Below are 22,462 nucleotides of genomic sequence, written 5' to 3'. Positions count from 1 at the left end.
CTAACTGCCAGCCACACTTGGTATGGAAACTGAGGCTGCAGAGGCTGTTGGATGCTGGGGCTCATTAGCTTAGACTCTGCTAAAGGCTTGGCCCTGCTGGAAGCCTGAGGGACTCTTTCTGAGCCTCTCTACAACCCTAGGAGGGAGCCACTCTGCATTTTACATAACTGACAGTGGAGCCAGAGCAGGGAATGGGGGTGGCCAATCGCTGGTGCCCCTGGGGTTCCGTGCTGCTACAGAAGTTTAAAGTGCCTTCTGTGCCCCTGCAGTCTTTTCAGAGGAACTTCTGTTGGGCAGCACTGGTCCAGAGCCAGCGCCCTGAGGGCCCATGGCCTGGCCTTCCCTCATGTCGCTGCAGCTGGGGCCTGGGCACAGTGCTTGGCGCATGGTGGGTAGCAATGCACGTGAGCACGCTGTTCTGTGCCTTGCTGGCTTGGGCAGTGCAGAGATTTTGGATCTCACCATTGGCTTGCGGGGACTAGTTCAGCCTGAACGGTCCCAGACACCCACGCAGCTTTCCTCCCCCCACTGCCACAGTGAGAGTACAGAGGAGCGAGCAGCTGCACCGCTGGGACCCCTGCGCCCCCTCTTGCCACAGTCCACGGCCAAGCCACTGCAGGCCACCCACGTGGGCACCTGGAGGCCAGGACCAGAGCCGATGTAATGTACCTGTTGCTGCAGCAATGCTGTCGTTCCTGGTGGGCAGTGTCAGTGTAGAAACCGATAATGGAGCAGAGGGCTTTGTTCTGTCACTCATCCTGTCCCTAGAGGTCTTTGGAAATCCCATCAGTGAGGCTTAGATGGGGAGAGAGACCTGTCTGAGGTCACACAGAAGGGGACCTTGGTGAAGGGGAGAAGGCATGCCCGTCTGTGTCCACGGGGCTGTGTGGTTCTCCCCCCTCGCCCCTGGGCAAGTGACTAGGGAGGGCCTGCTGGGGCTCACAAGGCTGTGCTCTGGTCTCCCCAGCCTTGTCCTCGACTCCCTTCTCCTCACCAACCATGAACCCCGCCTTTCCCTGTGCCAACGCCAGCACCCTGCCCCGAGGACCCATGAGCCCCAGGACAACAGCGGGGCGGAGGAGGCAGCGAAGGAAAGAACACAGGAGCTCTTGTAAGCAGGAGGCACCAGTGGGGCACCAGTGTGGCTGAGGGTGGGGGCAGGGGTGAGTCTCGGGGAGTGTGCCACCCTGAGTGAGAGATGGGGCTTAACCAAACAAGGCTCAGCCTGGCCACCTGGATGTGCTGCGGCTGTGACAGGAAGGAGTCTCTGAAGCCACTGTGTTCAGTGTCTGCTGCTTGTCACCAAGGGCCACTTAAGATCATTTCTGTGATGTGTCCAGGGAAACCCACAGGGACAGAAATAGGCTGAGCATAAATTGCCTGTGGCAAAATGCAAGTTCTGGGGCAATGGGTGAGGAGACAGCGATTCCTTTATTCTTTTTTTGGTTTTGAGACATTATGTGGCCCAGTCTAGCCTAGAACTAAGTCTTCCTGCCTTAACCTCCCTAGTGCTGGGATTTCAGCCATGCACCACAGGCCCAGCTAGGGGTTCCTTTGGGAGGGGATGACAATGCTTTAAGCCATCAAATTATACACTGAATGGGTAACCACTATTGTGTGGGGACTGATATTAAATAAAGCTGTTACCAGGAGCTGGAGAGATGATTCAGCTGTAAAGAGCATTTACTGCTCTTGCAAAGGAACCAAGTTCATTTCCCAGCACCTGAACAATCACCTGTAACTCTGCTTCAGGGAGAGCTTACGCCCTCTTCTGGCCTCTGCAGACACCTGCACTCAAATACACGCACCCGCACACAGACATATACACATGCACATAATTAAAAACAATAAAATAAATCTTAAAAAATAAAGCTATTGCCAAAGCAGAAGAGGAATGTAAAATACAGACCACAAGATACAGAACTACCCCAATCCAGTTTTACTCTCCAAGTTTTAGTTACCCACAGTCATCTACAATCTGAAAATATTAATAGACAAATCTGGAAGTAGGCTATATGGTTTAATTGTACACTGTTTTGAGAAGCACAGGGAAAGACTTATATCTACCCCACTTCGTCCTTTCTGGGATGTGGGTAGCATGCTTTCCAGTCACTCTCTATCATCTCTGTTGGTCAGACTGGTTGGTGTCCACTGCTCAGGTGATCAGTATTTTACTGAATAATGCCCCAAAAGCAATAGTCATGGGGCTGGGGGTGTAGCTCGGACAGTAGATTGCTTTCCTAACATGTATGGAGTCCTGAGTTTTATCCGCAGCACTGAATAAATGAGCAAATTGGTAGTGCCTGTAATCCCAGCATTCAAGGAAGGTCAGAAGTTCAAGGTCGTGCTCAGACACACAGAAAGATCAAGGCAGTCTGGGCTACGTGAGACCGTTTCAAAACTAAACAAAAGGTGCTACAATGGTGATCCTGATAATTTTATGAGAACATACTGGTATAATAATTATATTTTACCATTAGCTGTAGTTAATCTCTCTTCCTGAAGCTTGTATGCAGGTAAAACCTAATCACAGGGTGCATGTTTAGGGTATCTGTAGACTTCTGTACTGTCTGTGGTTTCAGGCATCGCCTGGGGTCTGAAAACACATGCCCTATGGATAAGGGGGCTCTGTAATATAAAATAATACAGACACCCAGAACCCCTTGTCTTACCAAATCATGGTTCCCAACGCTATCTCTCTTAGCCACTGCCCATGCACGGTGGACACCATAATGTCCCTGTACAGACAAGGAAACCCAGGCTCAACCTAGGTGGTCCTGAAACTGCCGTTCACCTGCCCCCTGGTTCCCGGATCTCATGAGGATTTTCGGTGGGCACCCTGGAGCCTCGCCAGGGTTCACCTGACCATGAAACCTTCCTGTCCCACAGTGTCACTGGCCTCCAGCACGGTGGGGCCCGGCGGGCAGATTGTTCATACTGAGACGACAGAAGTTGTGCTCTGTGGAGACCCCCTCAGCGGCTTCGGCCTCCAGCTCCAGGGAGGCATCTTTGCCACCGAGACCCTGTCCTCCCCACCCTTGGTGCGCTTCATTGAACCGGACAGCCCCGCTGAGAGGTGAGCCTACTGCTCCTGTGGGCCTGCCATTTCAGGAGCTCTAGTCCAGAGGGGAAACCGAGCCACAACTATGGGCCCCAGCTTCACGAATATACACGACTTAATCAGCATATTGGCCCCGTCACCAGCACTAGTGGCTCATCACCCATCTTACAGCTGAGGGAGCTGAAGCTCAGAGTCACACACTACGTAAATCCTGTGTGTCTGTCGTCAGAGGACTCTGTGTGTTTAGTAAGGACCGCAGTACCACCACAGTGGAAAGACAGAGGCCCAGCAAGGTCAAACCCTTAGCTGGGGGCAGGGACGAGTCACAGAAACCAGGAGCTGAGAGTAGGTCCCGACCTTACCCTGCACCTGGGGTTCTAGTCACCGGCTTCTTCTCTCTACCGGGCTCTGGGGGTTAGGTGTGGTCTGCTGCAGGTTGGGGATCGTGTCCTAGCCATCAATGGCATGGCCACCGAGGATGGGACTATGGAGGAAGCCAACCAGCTGCTGCGGGACGCTGCGCTGGCCCGCAAAGTCGTTCTGGAGATCGAGTTTGACGTGGCAGGTGAGGAAGCCACCCAGCCACGCACGCACTCTGGGGTGCTGCCCTTCTCTGCTCTGTGCTCCCTGTGACCATGCACAGTGCACGCCTAGGCCCCCGTAGGGAGGAGGCGGTGCCACAGGGGAGTTGGGAGGACTCAGAGTGGATTGCATGCAGTGGGGACATAAAGTGGGGCTAAAAAACTCCAGACAGCTTAAGTCAGGGCTCTGGTCTTGGGTGGTCCACACTGTGTGGACGGGACACATAGTATGAGGGCCTCCCTCCACCCTCTGTTTCCCCATTTGCCAAACAGTGGGAGACAGGAGTGTGGTATGAATTAGAGATAGGTTGTGAAGTGTCTGATCCAAGTGGGCCAGGTTTTGCCGTAGGCCCCACACTGGCCAGCAGTCCCCAGCTCTGGCCTCCGCCCTGCCTCTGTTCTGGAGATAGCACTCAGCCATTTGGAGCCAATACGTGGGCCCTCTGGGCCTCAGCCTCCCTCCTCCACCAGGCAGAAGCAGCAGGGTGGGGTTGGAATGGTCGCTCTCTGAGGCTTCTTCCCTCCCAACCCATGGGAAGCCAGAGTGGGTGGGAGAAGCGGATCTCTGAGCATTTTTGGGAGTCTCGCATCACCCGTGGCTGTTGGTTCACAGAGTCTGTCATCCCAAGCAGTGGGACGTTCCATGTGAAGTTACCCAAGCGGCGTGGTGTGGAGCTGGGCATCACCATCAGCTGTGAGTCCTCGTCACCCAACTCCATGATGGGGGTACAGCCCCATTTTCTAGAAGGGAAACTAAGCCACATAGAGGTGAGCTTCTTTGCTCGCTCGAAGTCCCCCAGACAGGAAGTAACGGGACCAGAAGTCAGCAGTGTCCTCTCCCGACCCCACCTTAAGCAGCTGCCCTTTAAGATTAAATTCACAGCCTGTCTCCCCTGCCCCACAGCGGCCAGCAGAAAGCGAGGGGAACCCCTGATCATCTCTGACATCAAGAAGGGCAGCGTGGCACACAGGTGGGGTACCACACGGGCAGGGGTGTGACCGTGCAGGGTAGGGTAGTGCCCATCTGCCCCAGGCTCCTCCCATCCCCACTCCACTCATGCAGGACTGGCACCCTTGAGCCAGGCGACAAGCTGCTGGCCATTGACAATATCCGCTTGGACAACTGTCCCATGGAGGATGCTGTGCAGATCCTGCGCCAGTGTGAGGACCTGGTCAAGCTGAAGATCCGGAAAGATGAGGACAACTCAGGTACATGCCTAGGAGACCATGCCTGATGGCCAGCTCCTGGGGGAGACTGGAAGGACATGTGTGAGATCCCTGCTTCCCACGTCCCCCTGCTCCGAGGACCCTCAGGAGCCACTGTGAGGTTCCCAGAGTGTGAGATGTTGGCAGGTTTGATGTGCAGGGCTGATGTCTGAGCGGCTAGTGGGTACTGCTCTTGTGGGCTGCAGGCTTGGCCCTGACACAACAGAAGCAAGCCTGAACTGGTAAGCCGGGGAGATAAAGAGGAAAGAGGCAGAAAGGAGTGGTGAGGAATACGGTAAATGAAGCTTGAATGCCGTAGTGAGGGAGGCAGTTTGGGGCTCTCACCCTTGAGAAGAAGCCACTGGTGGCCTGTTTCATTTTCATTCTCCCCACCCCTCATCTCCTGTCCTTTTTCCTTTCCTGCTTTTTAAAAAAAAAAAATATTTTTGTTTACTTTGTTTTTATATGTATGATGCTGCACTCATAGCCAAACTTTGGGCATAGTGCAGGAAATCTTATGGAAGAAAGGGTAGATAGAAAGACCTGGAGGGGGCAGGAGTTACACAAGGAAACCAACAGACAACAATGTATGGGTGTTTTGTCTGCATGTATGTATGTCAGCGCATCTTGTGCATGCCTGGTGCCCAGGGAGACCAGAAGAGAGTAAACTGGAGTTACAGGTGGTTGTGAGCAGACATGTGAATACTGGAACTGGAAGAGCAGCGAGTGCTCTTAACTCCTGATCCATCTCTCCGGCCCTTCTTTCATTTCTTCCTCCTTCCCTTCTCTTTCTTCTTTTTGCCCTTCCCCCTTTCTTCTTTCCTTCCTTTCTCCCTCTTTCCCTCCCTTTATTCTTCTTTCCCTCCCTCCTTTCTTTTTTCCTTTCTTCCTTCCTTCCCTTCCTCTCTTTCTTCCTCCCTCCTTTCATCCTTATCCTTCCCTCCCTTCTTTCATCTCTCTTTGCTGAGTTGCTGTGGGTGGCATATGAAGTCTGTTTCAAATCTCATTTTCCATGCTCCTGTAGTTTTTGCTTTTGTTTTTGTTTTCCTTCCCATCATGGCATCTGGGCAGCAGGCTGAGAGCCTGAGGTGGCCTCCAGGTCCCCAGGTTGTATCCCTGAAGGCTGAGCAGGTGTGTGAGGGGTTGTTGAAGGATGCTGAGCCTGGGGAGGGGTGGGCTCCAGCCATGCCTCCTGCTGAGCCTTACCCTTAGGCTGTCCTTCCACTTGTAGATGAGCAGGAGAGCTCTGGCGCCGTCAGCTACACGGTGGAGCTGAAGCGCTATGGCGGACCCCTGGGCATCACCATCTCCGGCACAGAGGAACCCTTTGACCCTATCATTATCTCTGGCCTCACCAAGCGTGGCCTGGCTGAAAGGTAAAGCAGGACTCTGTGGGGATACAGGGAAGGCCTAGGGACACCCTCCCCCCCCCCCAGGAGCAGAAAGTGGGCTTTGGGAACAGCCAATCTAGATTTTTACTTCTATTCCAGCACTGAACAGCTCAAGGACAACCACTTCCTCTCTGAGGACACAATTCCCATCCTTAACATAAATTTTGGTCCAGCCCAGCATCCAGGACAGAGGAAATGAGGGCAGAGGGGACCACAGTTAAAGAGTCCAGCCAGGGCAAGCCTGGGCTCATCTTCAGCTGCCTCCTAGAGTGTGTTGCCTTAATAGTCAGCCCTATGAGGCCTCAGTGTGTCTGAATATCAGTTAGTGACCCCTTGCTAGAGCCCCACATGAGGCTTATCCTGAGGCCCTAATGCTGCTGGGCTGCCAGCTACTCAAAGTGTCTCTGGGGCTCTGCCAGGGAAGGAGTACTGGGAGGAAGGTGTCTCGCCTGCCCCTGGGTAGGGTGGATGGAGGTTAAGTGGGCCCCAGGTGGTTGAGTTCCAGCTTCCTGTCTCAGTTGTGCAAGGAACGACTCAGGGGCACCAGGAAGGGTGACGGTGTCCTGAGAATGAGCTACCTAGGGCCTTGAGCATCCAGCGCGTCTCACTCAGGCTGGGCTGCTCCTGGAGCGCCCTCTGCTGGAAGCTAGAGAGACTGCAGGTGCCCAGCGGACTATGCCGACTCCAGAGGGCTGGAACGGTGGGTGGTTCACAGCTTTCTTGGCAAGGCAGCACAGCCCAGAGCAACTGCAGTACAATCAGACTTGCATTCCAAACCAGCTTTCTAGTAGCCACATCCAAAAAGTGAAGCGTAAGGAAATTAATCTTAAGTATATATGTATTTCAACATGTAATCAGTTGGCATGTTTTTAAAAAGTTAGCAAACAAAGTAACGGATTCATCATAGCATTTTCATACGTGTATGCCGTCATCACACAGGAGTGTTCTTACTCCTGCCAGCCACTCAATGCCATCCCCTATCCCTCCCCCCTCCCTCCCCCTCTTCCTTATGCCCTTTTTCTTTTAAAGAGCTCCTCTCCCATTCGGGTCTCAAGAATCCCCGCATTACCCTCTATTTTTCTGTCTCCCTGCTCCCTATGCTCCCTTATGCTCTGGTCCCTGTCATCGCTGACTTATTATCCTTATAACCTCTCCACATATGTAATTTTTAATCTAGATTCCCACATATGAGAGAAAATTTGTGAGTTGTCTTTTTTTGAGTCTGGCTTAGTTTGCTCAGTTTATTTATATATTTTCCTATGATTTTTCTTTTTTTAAAAAAAAATTGTTAAAGTTACATTCATTTGTGTGTGCATGCACATCCCTGTGGAGTTCCAGGAAATATGCTTATGAGTGACTGGCTTGACACTCACTATGTAGACAAGGATGATCTTGAACTTCTAGAGATCTGCCTACCTCTGCCTCCAGAATTCTGGGATTAAAGGCATGAGCCACCATGTTAGGCACCGATTTTCAGTTCTTTTGTTTGTTTGTTTGTTTGTTTTTGTTTTTTTTTTTTTTTGAGAGGCTTCGACATCAATTCCCTTAGAGAACTCCAGGCCAGCCTGTGCTACATAGCAAGACCTATCTCAGAACAAAACAGGAGGAAGAGGATGACCCTAGGCTGAATCAACAAAAGTGTAAAGCCTAGAATCTGGGAGAGAATTGTCCAGCAGAAATTCTGAAAATGGCTTGGATCTCTCACTCTCCTCTCTCTTTCCTTTCTCCCTCATTCCCTCTCCTCCAACCTCTCTGAAGTGGGGCCTCAGGACTCTATTCCCACAGCCACCCCTGTTTCTGGAACACTAAGAGTACCAGGGTGTACCACTATGCCTGACTTTGCTTACTCCTTCTACACAACTGGGGCCAGCCAGGCCTGTGCCTGGGGCCTTCTGAGGGGTATTTAAAGACAGGATCCACACCCTCTGAGGCCCCGAGCATCTAGGCCTCATTTGTGCTGTGTTCACTCCTCAGGACTGGTGCCATCCATGTGGGGGACCGCATCCTGGCCATCAACAGCGTGAGCCTCAAGGGCCGGCCCCTGAGCGAGGCCATCCACCTTCTTCAGGTGGCAGGGGAGACTGTCACGCTGAAGATCAAGAAGCAACTGGACCGTGAGCCTTGCCCTTTCCTGGGGACTTCCTGGCCTACAGAGGAAGGGCAGTCCTGGGTCAGGCTGTGTGCCACCAGTCTGGAGATGGGGTGGGGTCCCTGGATCAGCTGATGAGGAGGCTTAGAGAGGAGTGCTGTGCCTTGGTGGCACAGTGCAGTATGGGGTACATTCTGAGTTCAAACCATGCTCCTCCTCGTCGATTTGTGTCTCTTCAGGTTCCTGCATGTTCCTGTGTCTTGTGTTCTATGTGTGCTATAGCTTTCCCAAATCTTGGGGTCCTGTTTTAATCTGGGATCCATTGTTGTTCACTGTATGACCTTCACTGTATGTTCAGCCCTTCAAGCCTCAGTTTTCCCATCTTTGTGAAGGGTTTACTTACTTACTAGTATGCCCCACCCACATGGCAGCAGGCAGGTTGTCACGTGCCTGGGAGTTCCCAGAAGTGAGGAAACTGAGGCTCACAGAACATCTGTGTCTCTGAAGTCATAGGTGATACTTCTTCTCTCCCCAGGGCCCCTTTTCCCTCGTCAGTCAGGCAGCCTCAGTGAGGCCAGTGATGTAGACGAGGATCCCCCGGAGGCCCTCAAGGGAGGCTTGGTGACAACGCGTTTCTCCCCTGCGGTACCCAGTGTGGACAGTGCTGTGGAGTCCTGGGGCAGTAGCTCTGCCACAGAAGGTGGCTTTGGGGGCCCAGGTAATGCAGCAGGGGCCTTGGACAAGCTCTTGTGAAGATGATCCTGCTGCCTGCTCTTCCTGGCACCTTCTTTTCCTGTCAACCTTTTCCTTCAGAGAAGGCTCCTGAGGGCATCCTGACTAACTCTGCCCTTCACCTGCCCCTCAGAGGGACCCGCAGTCCTGCCTTTCCTCGCATGAGCTGGGGACAGAGCCGCTTTTATTTCTGCTCTCTCTCTCTCTCTCTCTCTCTCTCTCTCTCTCTCTCTCCCTCCTTATCCCCACGTCTAGCACACAATAGGTATCAATTCATGTTCACTGCACCCAGTTGAAGATGGTTGAAGTTAGGGCCTTTGGCTTTCCCGGAGTGTCCCCATCCCAAGCTGCAGGCAGCAACTCCCAGCTCATAGTCAGTACTCAGCAGGTAGAGCTGTGAGTGTGGTCCAATCAGAAACTTCCTTTCAAGGAGGCCCTTGAGCAGACCACCTGTGGAACTGACCGTGGTCCTGGAACCTCAGTGCTAACTGCTGGACCGATGGATGGATGGTCCAAGGGCTTGCTAGGGTGGCAGGGACTGCGGGTCTCTCCGAGGTTACTTTGGTTGGCCTGAGAAAAGCACAAGCCTGCCCACTGGCATCTGATCATTGGGAATGGGGGAAGGCAAGGCAAGGATAGAGAGAAGGTCCACATCTTTCTCTCTCTCTCTCTCTCTCTCTCTCTCTCTCTGCCTGCCAGGCTCCTACACTCCGCAGGGGGCGGTCCGGAGTGTCACTCCCCAGGAGTGGCGTCCCAGCAGATTGAAGAGTAGCTCCCCACCCCTTGATCCCAGGAGGACGAGCTACACACCGGGCCCTGCTGACGAGAGCTTTCCAGAGGAAGAGGAGGGGGAATGGGAGCCACCGATGAGGTCTGTGGTGGGAGCACTTGTGGTGGGGGTCGGGGGGAGGGAGCCAGAAAGTAGCAACACCAGGACTGGGGAGCTAGGGGGACAGAAGATCATCCCTGGCCTGAGGAAAAGATCTGGGCTGGGCTTAGCTAGAAAGGACACCCTGTAGGAAGATAGAAGCAGACATGTCCTAGTGAGGCAGCGGCCTGGCTTGGTCCTCCCCAGGTCTGTGACTAGCTGTTTTCAGAAATACAACGCCAGACTCAGAATTTGAACCCAGACCCCTCCTCAGATAGATTGAATGATTGTGACTCTCACTTCACAGCCACCAGCCCCGGGCTGTGCGTGTTGCATGTCTATAACTGGGCCCATAGCAGCCAGCTCCCACAGAGTGGGTTCCATTAAGAAACAGCCATGCCTCCTCTGTCGGGGTTCACCTCTACTCTGGGCTGCACTGTCCTCCTTGAAAGCAAAGAAGTGAAGTCTTTGTAAATCAGTGTGGCGGATGCCTGGGGGTCTGAGAGCTGCCCGGGTATGTCCCAAAAGCTTGATGCTAGATTTCTTGATAGGCTACACAGTGTGGGATGGTAGGATGGGTACTGTCCACTCCTCCCCAGAACAAATATCCCATCTTCTCCATCCATCTGTGTCCTGGCTGGTTCTGGCTCTGTCCTGTCACTGTCCCGTGGTGCTATGTGTCTGGGTGGGGCCAGGGACTGCCTTCTGGGCTATCCAATGGATCTTTCTGTCTGTCTCTGTCTTCTGTCTGTCCGTCTGTCTTTCTTCCCAGGCGTCCTGTGTCACCGCTCTCCACCGCGCCTCATCTGCCCCTGTTCTAACTGGCCACCAACAGTCTTGGTTGCCCTTAACTGCATCTCCCCACTCCCCCATTCTGTGTCACCAACCACTGCCCTGGGGCCCCAGCACTGTCACCGAGGACACCCGCCTGCCTGCCTGCCCGCCCCATGGCCCTTGGAGCTCAGCACTGGGCCCTGGGCAATGAAGACTCCTCAGGCCCAGCCCGCCTACCCTCCCGCCCGGCAGGAGTTGACGCTGTGGTTCCTGTTGCAGCCCAGCTCCCGGCCCCGCCCGAGAGGAGGGCTTCTGGAGAGTGTTTGGAGAGGCCCTTGAAGACCTGGAGTCCTGTGGTCAGTCGGAACTTCTAAGGGAGCTGGAGGTACCGACATCTTGCCAAGGGACCTGTGGGAGCACCATGTCTGTCCACACTGGAGGGTTGGGGAAGGCTACGCATCAATGGGGGCTTGTTCCTATGTCACCCGAGGATGCGCGGTACCTGTCTCTCTTATCGCCGTGACAACATACCTGACAAATCCACTTCAAAAGGAAAGTTTGGGGCTGGAGATGACTCCGTGGAGAGAGCACTTATCCAGAGCCCTAGAAACCCATGACAGTGCAGAGTGGGCATGACAGCCGACCCACTAATTCCAGCCTCTGGGAGGAGAAGTCAGGGCAGCCCCAGACCAAGCTAGTTAGCAAGCCTCGCCATGACGGATGAGCTCTAGGTTTGATTGGGACACCCTGCCTCAACCACTAAGATAAAAGAACCATCGGGGCAGTCCTGGACATCAACCTTAGACCTCCGCGTGCACTCAGACACCCATGTCTGTGCACCACACACACATGCAAATATGCATCCTCACATACGTACAGCACACATGCACACATGAGAAACAGGAAGGGGGGGCAAAGAACTCATTTTGGCCCACAATTCTGGGATGCAGTCTGTCATGACCAGGAAAGCAGAGCAGGCAAGGGCTTGGGAGCGCTGCTCGCTGTGCCTGCAGTGACGGAGCAGAGACCTGGGTGCCATGCTTGCGTCTGCTTTCGATTTTCCTCCGTCCGGAACTCCAGCCCATGGGTGGGCGCCACCCGCGTTCAGAGTGGCTCTACCCACCTCACTTAACGCACCTTAACGGGCATGTCCACAGGTTTACCTCGTTCTGAATCCTGGCAGGTTAACAATCCGTATTAACTGTTACAGTGTGTGTGCTCCCACCTGGGCGCAAAGGGGTCTTTACACACAGGCAGGTGTGAGGGGCGTGCACCCTCGTGCAGTGTGCTCAGGATGTCTGAGTGTGTGCACGGGCGTGCCCTGAGGCCATCCTGCTGTCTTTGTGGATGTGCGCCATGTGCACAGATGGCATGGCAGATGAGGGGCGATGGGGGCCAGCTTTGGGTGAGGTCACCACCGGTCACATAACAGACAGTCGGATCTGACAAACCCATTCCGAGTTCAGTTTCGGGAGCAATTGAAAGCTCTGCTTCATCTGTGCTTCCCCGCCCTGCCCCGCCCCCGCCATTTTATTCTAACGTTGTTGATTGGGGCCACTCCCCATTTCATCAGCCTTGCTAATGACTGACCAGGTTAAAAAAACAAAAACAAACAAAAACCTCCTGTTTTGGTTTTTTTGATCTTTTCCATTTGTTTTCTGCCTTGCCCATTTTGATACTCATTTTCTTAGGCATTTTTTACGTATAAGCAAAGATACATGTCCTAGTATCTTGGCTATTTAATCTCCACCCTTCTTTCTTCACGTAATACATTTTCAAAGCTATAAGTTGACCTGTGAGCCTTGATTTGACTGTGACTCCACCAGTTTTGTTTGTGGTACCCTTGTTGCCTACTCAGTATCTAGTATTTTAATGTTTTCCACTGTCACATTGACTTAAGCCTTAAGCCCCTGACATCTACAAAAATGAAAGTTTGGGGTTATGTTAGTCAGGGTTCCTATTGCTGTGACAACCACCACGACCAGTAGCAGGTTGGGGAGGAAAGAATTTCTTCCATCTCACTCTTCCACATCAGAGTACGTCATCCAGGGAAGTCAGGGCAGGAACTCAGGACAGGAACCTGGAGGCGGGAACTGATGCAGAGACTGTGGAGGAACTCTGCCTACTGGCTTGCTCCTCACGGCTTGCTTTAGTTTGCTTTCTTTCACAGCCCAGGACCCAGGGGCAGCACCTTTCACAGTGAGCTGGGTCCTCTCACATCAATCACCAAACAAGGAAATATTCTGCAGGCTTGCCCACAGGCCAATCTGGTGGAGACACTTTTCTCAACCCAGGCTCCATCTTCCCTCATCCCGTTGACATAAAAGTAGCCAGTACAGGGGTTTTAACTGCTAATACTGCCTTCTTTAATCTATCTTCACTGCACTAAGCCTCCTCTTGGCTTTATTTATTCCAATATCTAACCCTTTTTCTAGAAATTGTGCTTTAATTTTTATAGCTCTGATTTCCCTATCGTCTCTGTTTTTCATGTCTTGGGATTTTCTTTCTTAACATCATTTCCTTTTTGGCTTCTTACTTGTCTTTATGGTTTAATCAAACTTAAAGTTTCTCTTGCATTTTCTATTAGTTCCAGCTCCCAGGGTATGTGTCTACAGTCATGGTTTGGGTCTGCTTCTCTGCTGTGTCTATAGACACAGTGTGGGTTCACCTGTTTGTTGCATCTACTGTCATGGCTCAGGTTCACCTATCTGTTGTCGGATCCATGGTCAAATGGGCTTTTAAACTTCATTGTTGTAACTGCTTTAGCTGCGGTTGTCCAAGGACTCTGTGCTCTGTGGCACTAGACTGTCTCTGATATCTCAAGTCTTTGAACTTCACTAGTTCCAAAGGTTTGGAACATTACTTTCTCAGCAACTGTTTCTGCAACACTGAGGAAGGCAGATTTAGCTTCACATTCATGCACAGGTGAAGGCAACATAAGTGATTCACCTCATGCCCAGTCATGGCTGGTCCCTTCTGCACCCACGTGCTAGCAAGCACACATTTACACATTTTTTTTTTTTTTGGTTCCCACCCAGACACACTAACTTCTTGCTTTCAGTCAGCATTTTTTTTTCTCTCTCTCTGAGTTGTACTCAGCTGCTAACATACATTTCAGACCCATTATCTTCCTCGGGTCTCTGAATTCCATAAGTAAATGGTTCCTTTTCTACTCATACCTGTCTTCAAATTTTTCATCCTTAATTTTAAAAAATGTTTTAAGTTCATCTAGCTAACTCTCTCTGTGGTTGGATGGAGATGTAAATTACCTCCACCAGCTTATCCTATGTATTACCTGGATTTCTAAAGGTACAAGAGCTAGGATGTATGTGCAAGAGAAAAAGAGAGAGGCATAGGCAGAGACAGAGAGACAAACAGAGACAGACAGAGATGGTGGAGGTGGGGGGCATGTCACAAAGCCTTGCTTACATTACCAGAGTTCAATGTTAGGAGTCTTCTTCATCTTCATCAATTGCTCACCACCTTGCTGTTGTTGTTTTTCCTTAAAGATTTACTTATTTTTATTTTATGTGTCTGAGTGTTTTGCCTGCACATATGTGTGTCCTACATGTGTGCAGCTCCCGCAGAGGCTGGAGAAGGGCATCAGAACCTCTGTAACTGGAGTTACATAGGTTGTGAGTGCTCTGTGGGTGCCGGGAGCTGAATCCAGGTCTTCTGCAAGAGCAGCCAGTACTCTTAACCACGGAGGCATCTCTCCAGCCCTTCCTTTTACTTTTTTTTTTCTCCAACTCTTCTATTTTGAGATAGCATCTCTTACTGAACCTGGGACTTACCACTTTGGCTAGACTATTTGGGCAGTGAGCATTCAGCCCTATCCTCTGTACAGCCCTAGGACTATTGATGCACTCTTCCATGCCTTCTTGGGACCTTGACTCAGGTTCTTATGCTTAGCAAGCGCTTTCCCCACTGAGCTACCACGTAAGCTCTCTACTCTCTAAGGACTCATATCCCAAGATCTCAAGTCTCTGGGCTGTACTGGTGGACCCGGGCCCTCCAGGAGGTGAGGACGAGCTGAAAGAGATCTGGAAAGACACCTACATCCACGCCACCAAGGTTTTCCCATTACAGTCCTGTCTCCATCCTCCTTTCCTTCCTGACAGCCTGGCCGGCATTCTCAGCCTCCCTTGCCCTTGAAGGTTACCAGTGCCAGACAGAATGATATGCTGAAGTGGAGACTCAGATACCATGAAGACAGACGTTTCTAGGCTACGGAGATATCTGTGGGCCTGGGGAGTTAGTTGACAATCACAGTGGGAAAGGATCGTCCCCCTACGTTGACGCCTCTGTGGTCTGTGGATGTCTCTTTCTGAATGTGATGTTTCCAGCTCACACACACACACACACACACACACACACACACACACACACACACGCTGGGCACTTCTGACTCTGCCCGCTGCCGCTTCCCATCCCCACAGCCTTTCTTATCTTCATCCTTGTGCAGATGACCCTTTTCTTTTGACTTTTGCTTGGCAACTCCATGCTCCCACCATGTCCTTCCCGGTCACCATTCACACCTAAATATGCACATCTGTTCCTGCTCACCAATTACTTGCTTCAGAGTCACCCTATTGTCACCGTGAGATCAAAAGTCACATACTTATTGTGAGCTGCCAGGTGCAGTAAGACCCTTACCATCCAGGCTTTTGCCGGGTCCCCTCTGCCAGGGGCACTCTTGTCTCCCCTTCCTGTTCTTTGACATGTCAGCTCTGGAGGCATTGCTGACTCCTCCCTCTGTCCTAGACTCTCAGTTCCCATGAGCCTTGCTGATACAAGCTGAGGCACAGAACACCAACTGTGGAGTCAGATTCTGAGTTCATATTCTCTCACTAAACCTATTTATCTGTAAAAACAGAGAAAATGGCTTGGTACTACAGAGCACGAGATAAATTAGACTTCTAATTGCTGAGAACTGAGCCTGGCACAGAGCAGACGTTAGTCTGTCATGACCCCCAGAGGCTCTTGTTCTGATCCTGTGATTGGTCAACAACCCTGAAGACAGGGACCTCATCCCTCATCCTCTGTGTTCAGCCTGTGACTGAGCGCCTGCCTGACAGAGCTGGATGAAGTAAGTATATGATGTCTGAGTGGCAACCGTGTCCCCCACAGGCTTCCATCATGACAGGCACTGTACAGAACATGGCTGTGCATAGCAGGCCTGGCTCTCGGCCCTGGCGCCGGAGCCGGGAGGTCCGAACATCCCCCGAAGACCTGCAGGAGCTGCTGTTGCCAACGCCCCTGGAGATGCACAGGGTGGGCACTGGGGCTGGGGGCTGCAAGCAGGCACAGAGCATGGGCACTGGGGGCCTGGTACCAGGAGGACCTTAGCTACTTGGGATGCTGAAGGTCCCCCACCCTTTGTTGGGCTTTATTCTCCCTCACCATAAAACAGGGGCTTAGGGGCTAGAAAGATGGCTTAGCAGCTAAGAGCACTGGCTGTCCTTTCAGGGGACCCAGGTTTGATTCCCAACACCAACAGCAGCCAGAAATCATCCCCTCCTCTAGCCTCCAAGGGCACCAGGCATGCAAGGGTATGCAGAAATAAATGTAGGCAACAATAAAATACACATAAAATAATTTAAAAAAATTTAAAAAACCAAACTGACCAACCAACAACAAAAACACTCAGAGATTTTATTAGTTAGGTTTTCCATAATTCTCACCGTTTGAGTAATTACACCCCACACCTGCATACCGGCAGATCCATAATACGCAACGGGCATTCCTCACAAACTTTTTATCCCTGTATGTATGTATGTATGTATACCCAAATGTGTATGTTATATACAGACATCTATATACATACATCAAGGTTACATTACATATATGTATATACAGTTAGTCCTCCCTATGAACAGGTTCTGAATTCAATCCAACACAAATGAGACGTATTCAAGGAAAAACTGGGCACGGTGGTACAGGTCTTTAATCCAAGCAGGTGGGAGACAGAGGCCAGCGACTCTCTGTGAGTTCAAGGCCAGCTTTGTCTACATAGTAAGCTCCTGGCTAGCCAGAGCTACATAGAAAGACCTTATCTCAAAAACAAAACAAAACAAAACGAAACAAAACGAAACAAAACGAAACAAAACAAAAAACCCAAAACAGTAGCAGCGGGAGGGGACAGTATCATCTGCATTGACCACGGGCTGACTCTGGACTTCATTCCTGGAGCAGTGAATTAGGTCTCAGAAGCCTTCTGGAGATGGCTGAGCATGTGGGCGGGCAGGCACAGGTTCTGCACAGATCCCACACCACTGAGCGTCTGCAGGTTGGGGGATCCTCACAGGATCCCGGAGCCGGTATCCTGCAAGTGACTGTAGACAGATGACGGATATCATTTTCCTCCCACCACGTGTATCTCGCACCTGTGTGTAGCTGTATGAGAACCAAGACATCAGAGCACATGCCAAGGCCAGGGGTTTGCCCAGGGTGGTGAAAGCACCGCGATTCCTTGCTCCCCTTTCTAAAGGATCCCTTAGGTCTGGGACCTGCAGGCTGCATATGGCAAGGTGAATGTCAGGGCACAGGCTCAACAGGCTGCTGAGGGCAGCCTGGAGTATGGCTCGCCAGTAGGCTGGGTCTGGGTCCCAGGGACTAAACGTGGGTCGGAGCAAAGGTCATTCCTCCTCCTCCTCCCAGGTGACCCTGCACAGGGACCCGGTGCGGAACGACTTTGGCTTCAGTGTCTCAGATGGCCTCCTGGAGAAAGGTGTCTATGTCCACACTGTCCGAGTTGACGGGCCAGCCCAGCACGGAGGCCTGCAGCCCTTTGACAGACTCCTGCAGGTAACTCAGAGGAGCCCCAGCACAGGCCCAGGACAGGGCCCTATTCTCACTGTGAAAGCATGTGGAAAAACCAGCGGGATGGATCAGGTGATGCTGTTCACACCAGAGCGGAGGTTCCACTTGCTGTTGGCTCCCTGGTTGATGGAGGGCCTGCCTGTCTAGTTAACTGTCCCTCTGAGACACGTGACATCCTTAGACCCCATGATGTAGGAAATCAGCTTGTTTTGTCTGCCTTCACTCTAAAACATTGTATGACAGGTTCTTTTCTCAGAACCAGCCATAGGATCTAACAGAAAGAGAGCCTGGAAAAGAAAGTCTTGCCTGACTTAGCCTCCCTAGGCTGCCCTTCCCTTGTTCCAGCTCTTTTTGTTCCCTTGTTGATTTTGTTGTATTTGTACTAAGCATGCATAATTTATGTTTTCTCTATTTATGGGTGGGGGCAGGACCTCATTTCAGAAAAATCACACAGTTTTGATGTATCAATGAAAAACACAGCTCTCACTTCAAAGGAGATGAGGGAGTTCACTCTGGAACCATGAGTGACTGAAACCAATAGTTTGTGTTTTGTTTTGTTTTTTAATACTGGTGGATCTATCAGAAACTTATGCTTTAGGCCCTAGATGCCATTCTTAGTTTGGGGGTTGGTGGAAGCTCATGGTCATCTGATCATTGAAGGATGTTAGGTCTAAGGATAAGGGATAAGGGATGGCTATTCCATGGGACCTCAAGATAAATTCCAAGCTTCGGTCTTGCGGTCTCCCAACCTCTCTCCAACTCTATAGTCAGTCCTATATGTGCAGCTTCCTTCCAGAACTTTCACTCACCGGGACTCTGTCCCCCGGCTGTGTACTGTGCAGGTCAACCATGTTCGCACACGGGACTTCGACTGCTGTCTGGCGGTTCCACTCCTGGCAGAGGCTGGGGACATTCTGGAGCTGGTGGTTAGCCGCAACCCACTGGCACAGAGCCGCAGGACACCACGAGCACCAGGCCCCAGCAGTCCCCAGATGCTCTGAGATCATCGCATAGCCCGGCTGGAGGAGTGGCCCCTACTCATCCACTTGTGGGTCTCAAGATCTCAGACCCGTTAGAGTGGCATCTTCAAGTTGGATCTTCAAGATGCTCAGAGAAACCCCAAGGAAAAGGGGTCGGCCCTGCTGCTCAGCCAGGAGAGAGTCAGAGATTTCTCCAGATCCCTTCCCAGTCACCGAAGAGCTGCAACAGTAGTGAAGACAGCCCAGCTCAGTGTGGGACCTGGAATGAGCTGCCAGTGTTTACCATCCTGGGAGGTTGATCAGCAGGAGACAGACAGTCCTAGTCTGTGGCGGGAGGCATTTGGTGATCCAGCTATACAGGTGGCACCCAGTACACGGATGGGGACCTTGCCACCAGGAAGGATGTGGCACATTGCGAACAGTGTCTTCCCTTCTCCCAAGTCCTGGTGTTGTGAGAGCCTCCAGAATGCAGCGACCATGTTGGAAAACCCCAACTAGGAACATCTGAGATGCCAGGAAATGCTAGCCCTTTCCTTCAGGTCAGTGGCTCAATCCTTTCAGCTCCCTGGGTGATTCTGAACTTCAGAGCAGAGCTGTGGCCATCAACCCTCCTGTGCCAAAAAACTAGAGCCCCTGTCTCCCTCCAGAGAAGGGCACTGCTCGGGGTCAAACAATCCAAGAACATCCACTCACCTGCTATTCCAACAGACCTGGAAAGCCATGGAAATAAGGCTGAGTCACAGCTCTGCCCCCAACCCCATCAGTGGAAGGGAGAAAGAGGAAGAGGAAAAAGAAGCTGGGGTGGAGAGAGATGGGCTGAAGAAGAACAGAGTGGCAAGAGGGAGCAGTGTCCAAAGAGTATTCAGGGAGGTCCCCACTTCACAGCTTGAGGGCCAGCATCCCTTATCTCGGGCTTCCTCTATCTCTACCAAGCAGAACTCTTTCAGCTTCAAGCCGGACACAAGCCACTTCCTAATGGTCTGGGCTGGTCTGGGGATTGGCTTTGCATTTGCCCAGCTCAAGGTCTCAAGGGCCCAGGGGCCTCCAATCCTACCCCATCTCCTCTCTCAGCCTTTGAAGCTCATTGCCAGAAAGACTCCCTGTTCTAGGGGACAGATGGAGGCCCAAGAAGCCATTCTATTCCGGGTTTCCTTGTTGGTTGTGACCTTGAGTGGATCTGAACAGACACAGGGCCGTCTCTAGCTGCCCGCTGAGACTCCTCAGCTCTCTGCTTTCCCTCAGCTGCCCCCACAGCCATTCATGGTGGCTTCCCCAGGGTCTCTCATGTCTGAGTCCAGGCAACCCAGTGTCTCCGCTTTCACTGCCCCAGGGTAAAAAGTACTGCCCACCGCTCATGGGCACCAAACAAACCAAGACCTTCAAGCTTCGAGGGTAGGTGAGTGACACAGCAGAGAGGAGACTTCTGGCCACCAGCACCTGATAATCTCTGATCTTGGGCTGATGGCTCAGCCTCTCTGGGCTTCTGATACATGGCATGACTGACTATACTCTAAAGGCCTCTTGGGAAATCTGTGTTCTACTCAGACTCCAGGCTCCAAAAATACAAGCACTGCCCTCCCCTCTGGCTGAGCCTCTCCCATCCTCCCAGACATATGCAACAAGGCCAAGCGGGTGGACCTCGTGGCCATGGCCTGAGGCCTTCTTCATATGCAATATCCACCCCCTGGCTTCTCACAGGGGTGTTCGCCCCACACAACGTCCCTAGCCCCCTCTCCAGTGAGCATCCTGCCTGCCTATGCATTTTGGGTACCTCCCCTATGACACCCTGCCCCCACCCCCAGAGCTGTATTTTTCTCTGGCTAAGATTAGAACATATTCCTTGTAAAGTATTTTTCTATGCGGGTTTTCTTAGGGCTCCCAGGAAGCACCCAGCACACCCATGGCTCCACTGGACAGGCTGTTTCTGGTCCGTCTGTGGCCCACGTATAAATCTCTGTCCCACCAGGCATCATGGTGACTGGGGGGAGGTGAGTGCTATTGGGGTGAATTTTTAATAAAATTGGTTAAATGCACAAAGCAAGGTTGTTTGCTTTATAAAAGTAACAGGCTGGCAAGGTTCAGTTTCTGTGTGAATTGTTCAGCTTCTCAACTTCTTTTCATTGATTCATTTATTCATTCATTCATTAAGTGGTCCAGGGAGCTGAAGAGATGACTCGGTGTTTAAGAGCTTTTGGTTCTCTTGCCAAGGACCTGGGTTTGTTTCCCTGAACTACATGGTGGCTCGGAACCATCTGTAACTCCAGTTTCAGGAGACCTGACACCACCCTCTTCTGACTCCTGCAGGCATCAGGCATACGTGTAGTGCACATATATACATACAGACAAAACATTCATACATATAAAATGAAATAAACATTTAAACAAAAATTACTGGGCCACTTGGGGGGCTGGGGATATAGCTTAGAGCTTAAGAGCATTTCCTGCTTTTCTGGAGGACCTGGGTTCAGTTGAGCTTACAACCACCTATAACTTCAGCTCCCTCTTCTGGCCTCCATTAACACTGCACTCACAGGCACACACACCTTCCCCCAACACACAAAAAATAAATAAAAGTAAATCTTATAAACAAAAAACAAACAGGTGCTGTGCAGCCTGGTGAGTAGTGAGCTAGTCATAAAGAGCCTTTTCAGTAGGCATAAAGAACAGTGAAGAAAACACAACCTTCTGGAACAGAGTGGCTGGGCTAAGGACTGAGGCCCAAGAGGGGCTTTCTCTGAAGGGATGATAGTCACAGTAAGAACTGTAGGACAGAAGCCAACCCTGTACAGACCTGGAGGAAGTGTCCCAGGCAGGGCAGCAAGGGCAAAGGACCTGTGATATGAGGCGTCTGGCAGGTTGTAGGGTCCAGAGAGGTGGTAGCAATGGAAACTAGGCTTCGGGTTGGGTTTTGTTTTAGTCTGTGCAGCCAGGGCACCTTTGGCCTTGGTGAAGGGAGGTGCCACGTGAGTAGCAGCCCACAGGTCTAGCTGTTGCTCCCAAGTCTCGAGGATCCAGGGCAAGGTAAGGTCACTGATTCTGGGTCCAGAGAACAGGGCCAGGCCCAAGGAATGGGGAAACTTGCAAATCTAAGGGCAGAGAGAAGCTGTTCTCTCGGGTGAGCTCCTTGTCTTGGAGAGTTTGTAGCAGCGATGGCCAGCACCGTCCACACAACCTATGTGCCAAGCACAGCTCTCAGCACTTTGTAGGTATAGTTGGGATACTCCTAGCAGCCTTCAGAGGACGACATTATACTCATTACAGAGGAGGAACCAAGGCACTGAAAGGTTCCGAGACTTGCCTAAAGGAACACTGGTGGATCCAGGGTCCAAACAAAAGCCAACTAGGAGGGGAGGCAAACACTGGCCATCAAAAAGGCTGTGGGAACATGGTGGTGAGCTCCTGGCACCACCCGGGAGCAAGCCTCCTGTCTGTGAGCTTCCTCTCAGCAGTTCTCATTTCTGTAAATGCAGGGAACATCCCTTATATAAACAACCTGAACTCCAAAATGCTCCAGAATCTGAAACTGGGAGCATTGACACCCTAACATGTGGATAATTCACGCCTGACATTATGTAACCCAGCCAAGACAAAGATTGTTAGACCTGAGGAAAAAAAAATAGTTCTGTGACTGTCTGATTAAAGTAAGCTGTATTAGAAATGGCCAGCCAGCAGCTTCTCCCAAAGTTGGAGTTTCAGAGAACAGCCCCTCATTGACTTTTGAGGTCCCTTTTATGGGGAAGGGTCATGGTTGATAGAATACAGCTGTTGAGATAATCAGCTGTTAGCATCTAGGTGGAAGAGTGGGGGACCCAGGGCTCAAGGCTGTTTGTGGGGTAGATAAGTGCAAGAACACGTGGAAGGGGAGGCATCAAGGTGTCTGGGAAGACACATTTTTGTAAGGCAAGAGGGCAATTATATATTGCAGGTTCAGGAGTTTAGCAAGGCAAAGGGGTAGGTA

General features: G+C 51.5%; 1 protein-coding gene across 5 annotated transcripts in view; it reads left to right on the top strand.

Moving 5' to 3' along the window:
- The window catches only part of Grip2 (glutamate receptor interacting protein 2), a 77,693-nt gene extending 57,152 nt beyond the window's left edge, over nt 1–20,541 (top strand). For 3 of the 5 annotated variants that reach the window (XM_060383753.1, XM_021638251.2, XM_021638252.2), the window contains exons 10-24: nt 538–660; nt 968–1,111; nt 2,890–3,076; nt 3,481–3,626; nt 4,256–4,336; nt 4,547–4,613; nt 4,706–4,851; nt 6,080–6,224; nt 8,214–8,353; nt 8,864–9,046; nt 9,760–9,931; nt 10,982–11,087; nt 15,833–15,976; nt 17,363–17,509; nt 18,367–20,541. In XM_060383753.1, the coding sequence (XP_060239736.1) occupies nt 538–660; nt 968–1,111; nt 2,890–3,076; nt 3,481–3,626; nt 4,256–4,336; nt 4,547–4,613; nt 4,706–4,851; nt 6,080–6,224; nt 8,214–8,353; nt 8,864–9,046; nt 9,760–9,931; nt 10,982–11,087; nt 15,833–15,976; nt 17,363–17,509; nt 18,367–18,525 (2,090 nt within the window). In that variant the 3' untranslated portion in view covers nt 18,526–20,541. Of the gene's footprint in view, nt 1–537; nt 661–967; nt 1,112–2,889; nt 3,077–3,480; nt 3,627–4,255; nt 4,337–4,546; nt 4,614–4,705; nt 4,852–6,079; nt 6,225–8,213; nt 8,354–8,863; nt 9,047–9,759; nt 9,932–10,700; nt 11,088–15,832; nt 15,977–17,362; nt 17,510–18,366 lie in introns of those variants that run through there. The other 2 variants (XM_060383755.1, XR_009591884.1) reach the window with 2 other exon arrangements.
- Nucleotides 20,542–22,462: the final 1,921 nt, after the last annotated feature.

This window comes from Meriones unguiculatus, chromosome 5 (genome assembly GCF_030254825.1).
Source record: "Meriones unguiculatus strain TT.TT164.6M chromosome 5, Bangor_MerUng_6.1, whole genome shotgun sequence".
NCBI classification, from domain to species: Eukaryota; Metazoa; Chordata; class Mammalia; order Rodentia; family Muridae; genus Meriones; species Meriones unguiculatus.
Note: the sequence above shows the minus strand (reverse complement) of the source record. Positions and strands in the feature narration are given on the sequence as shown.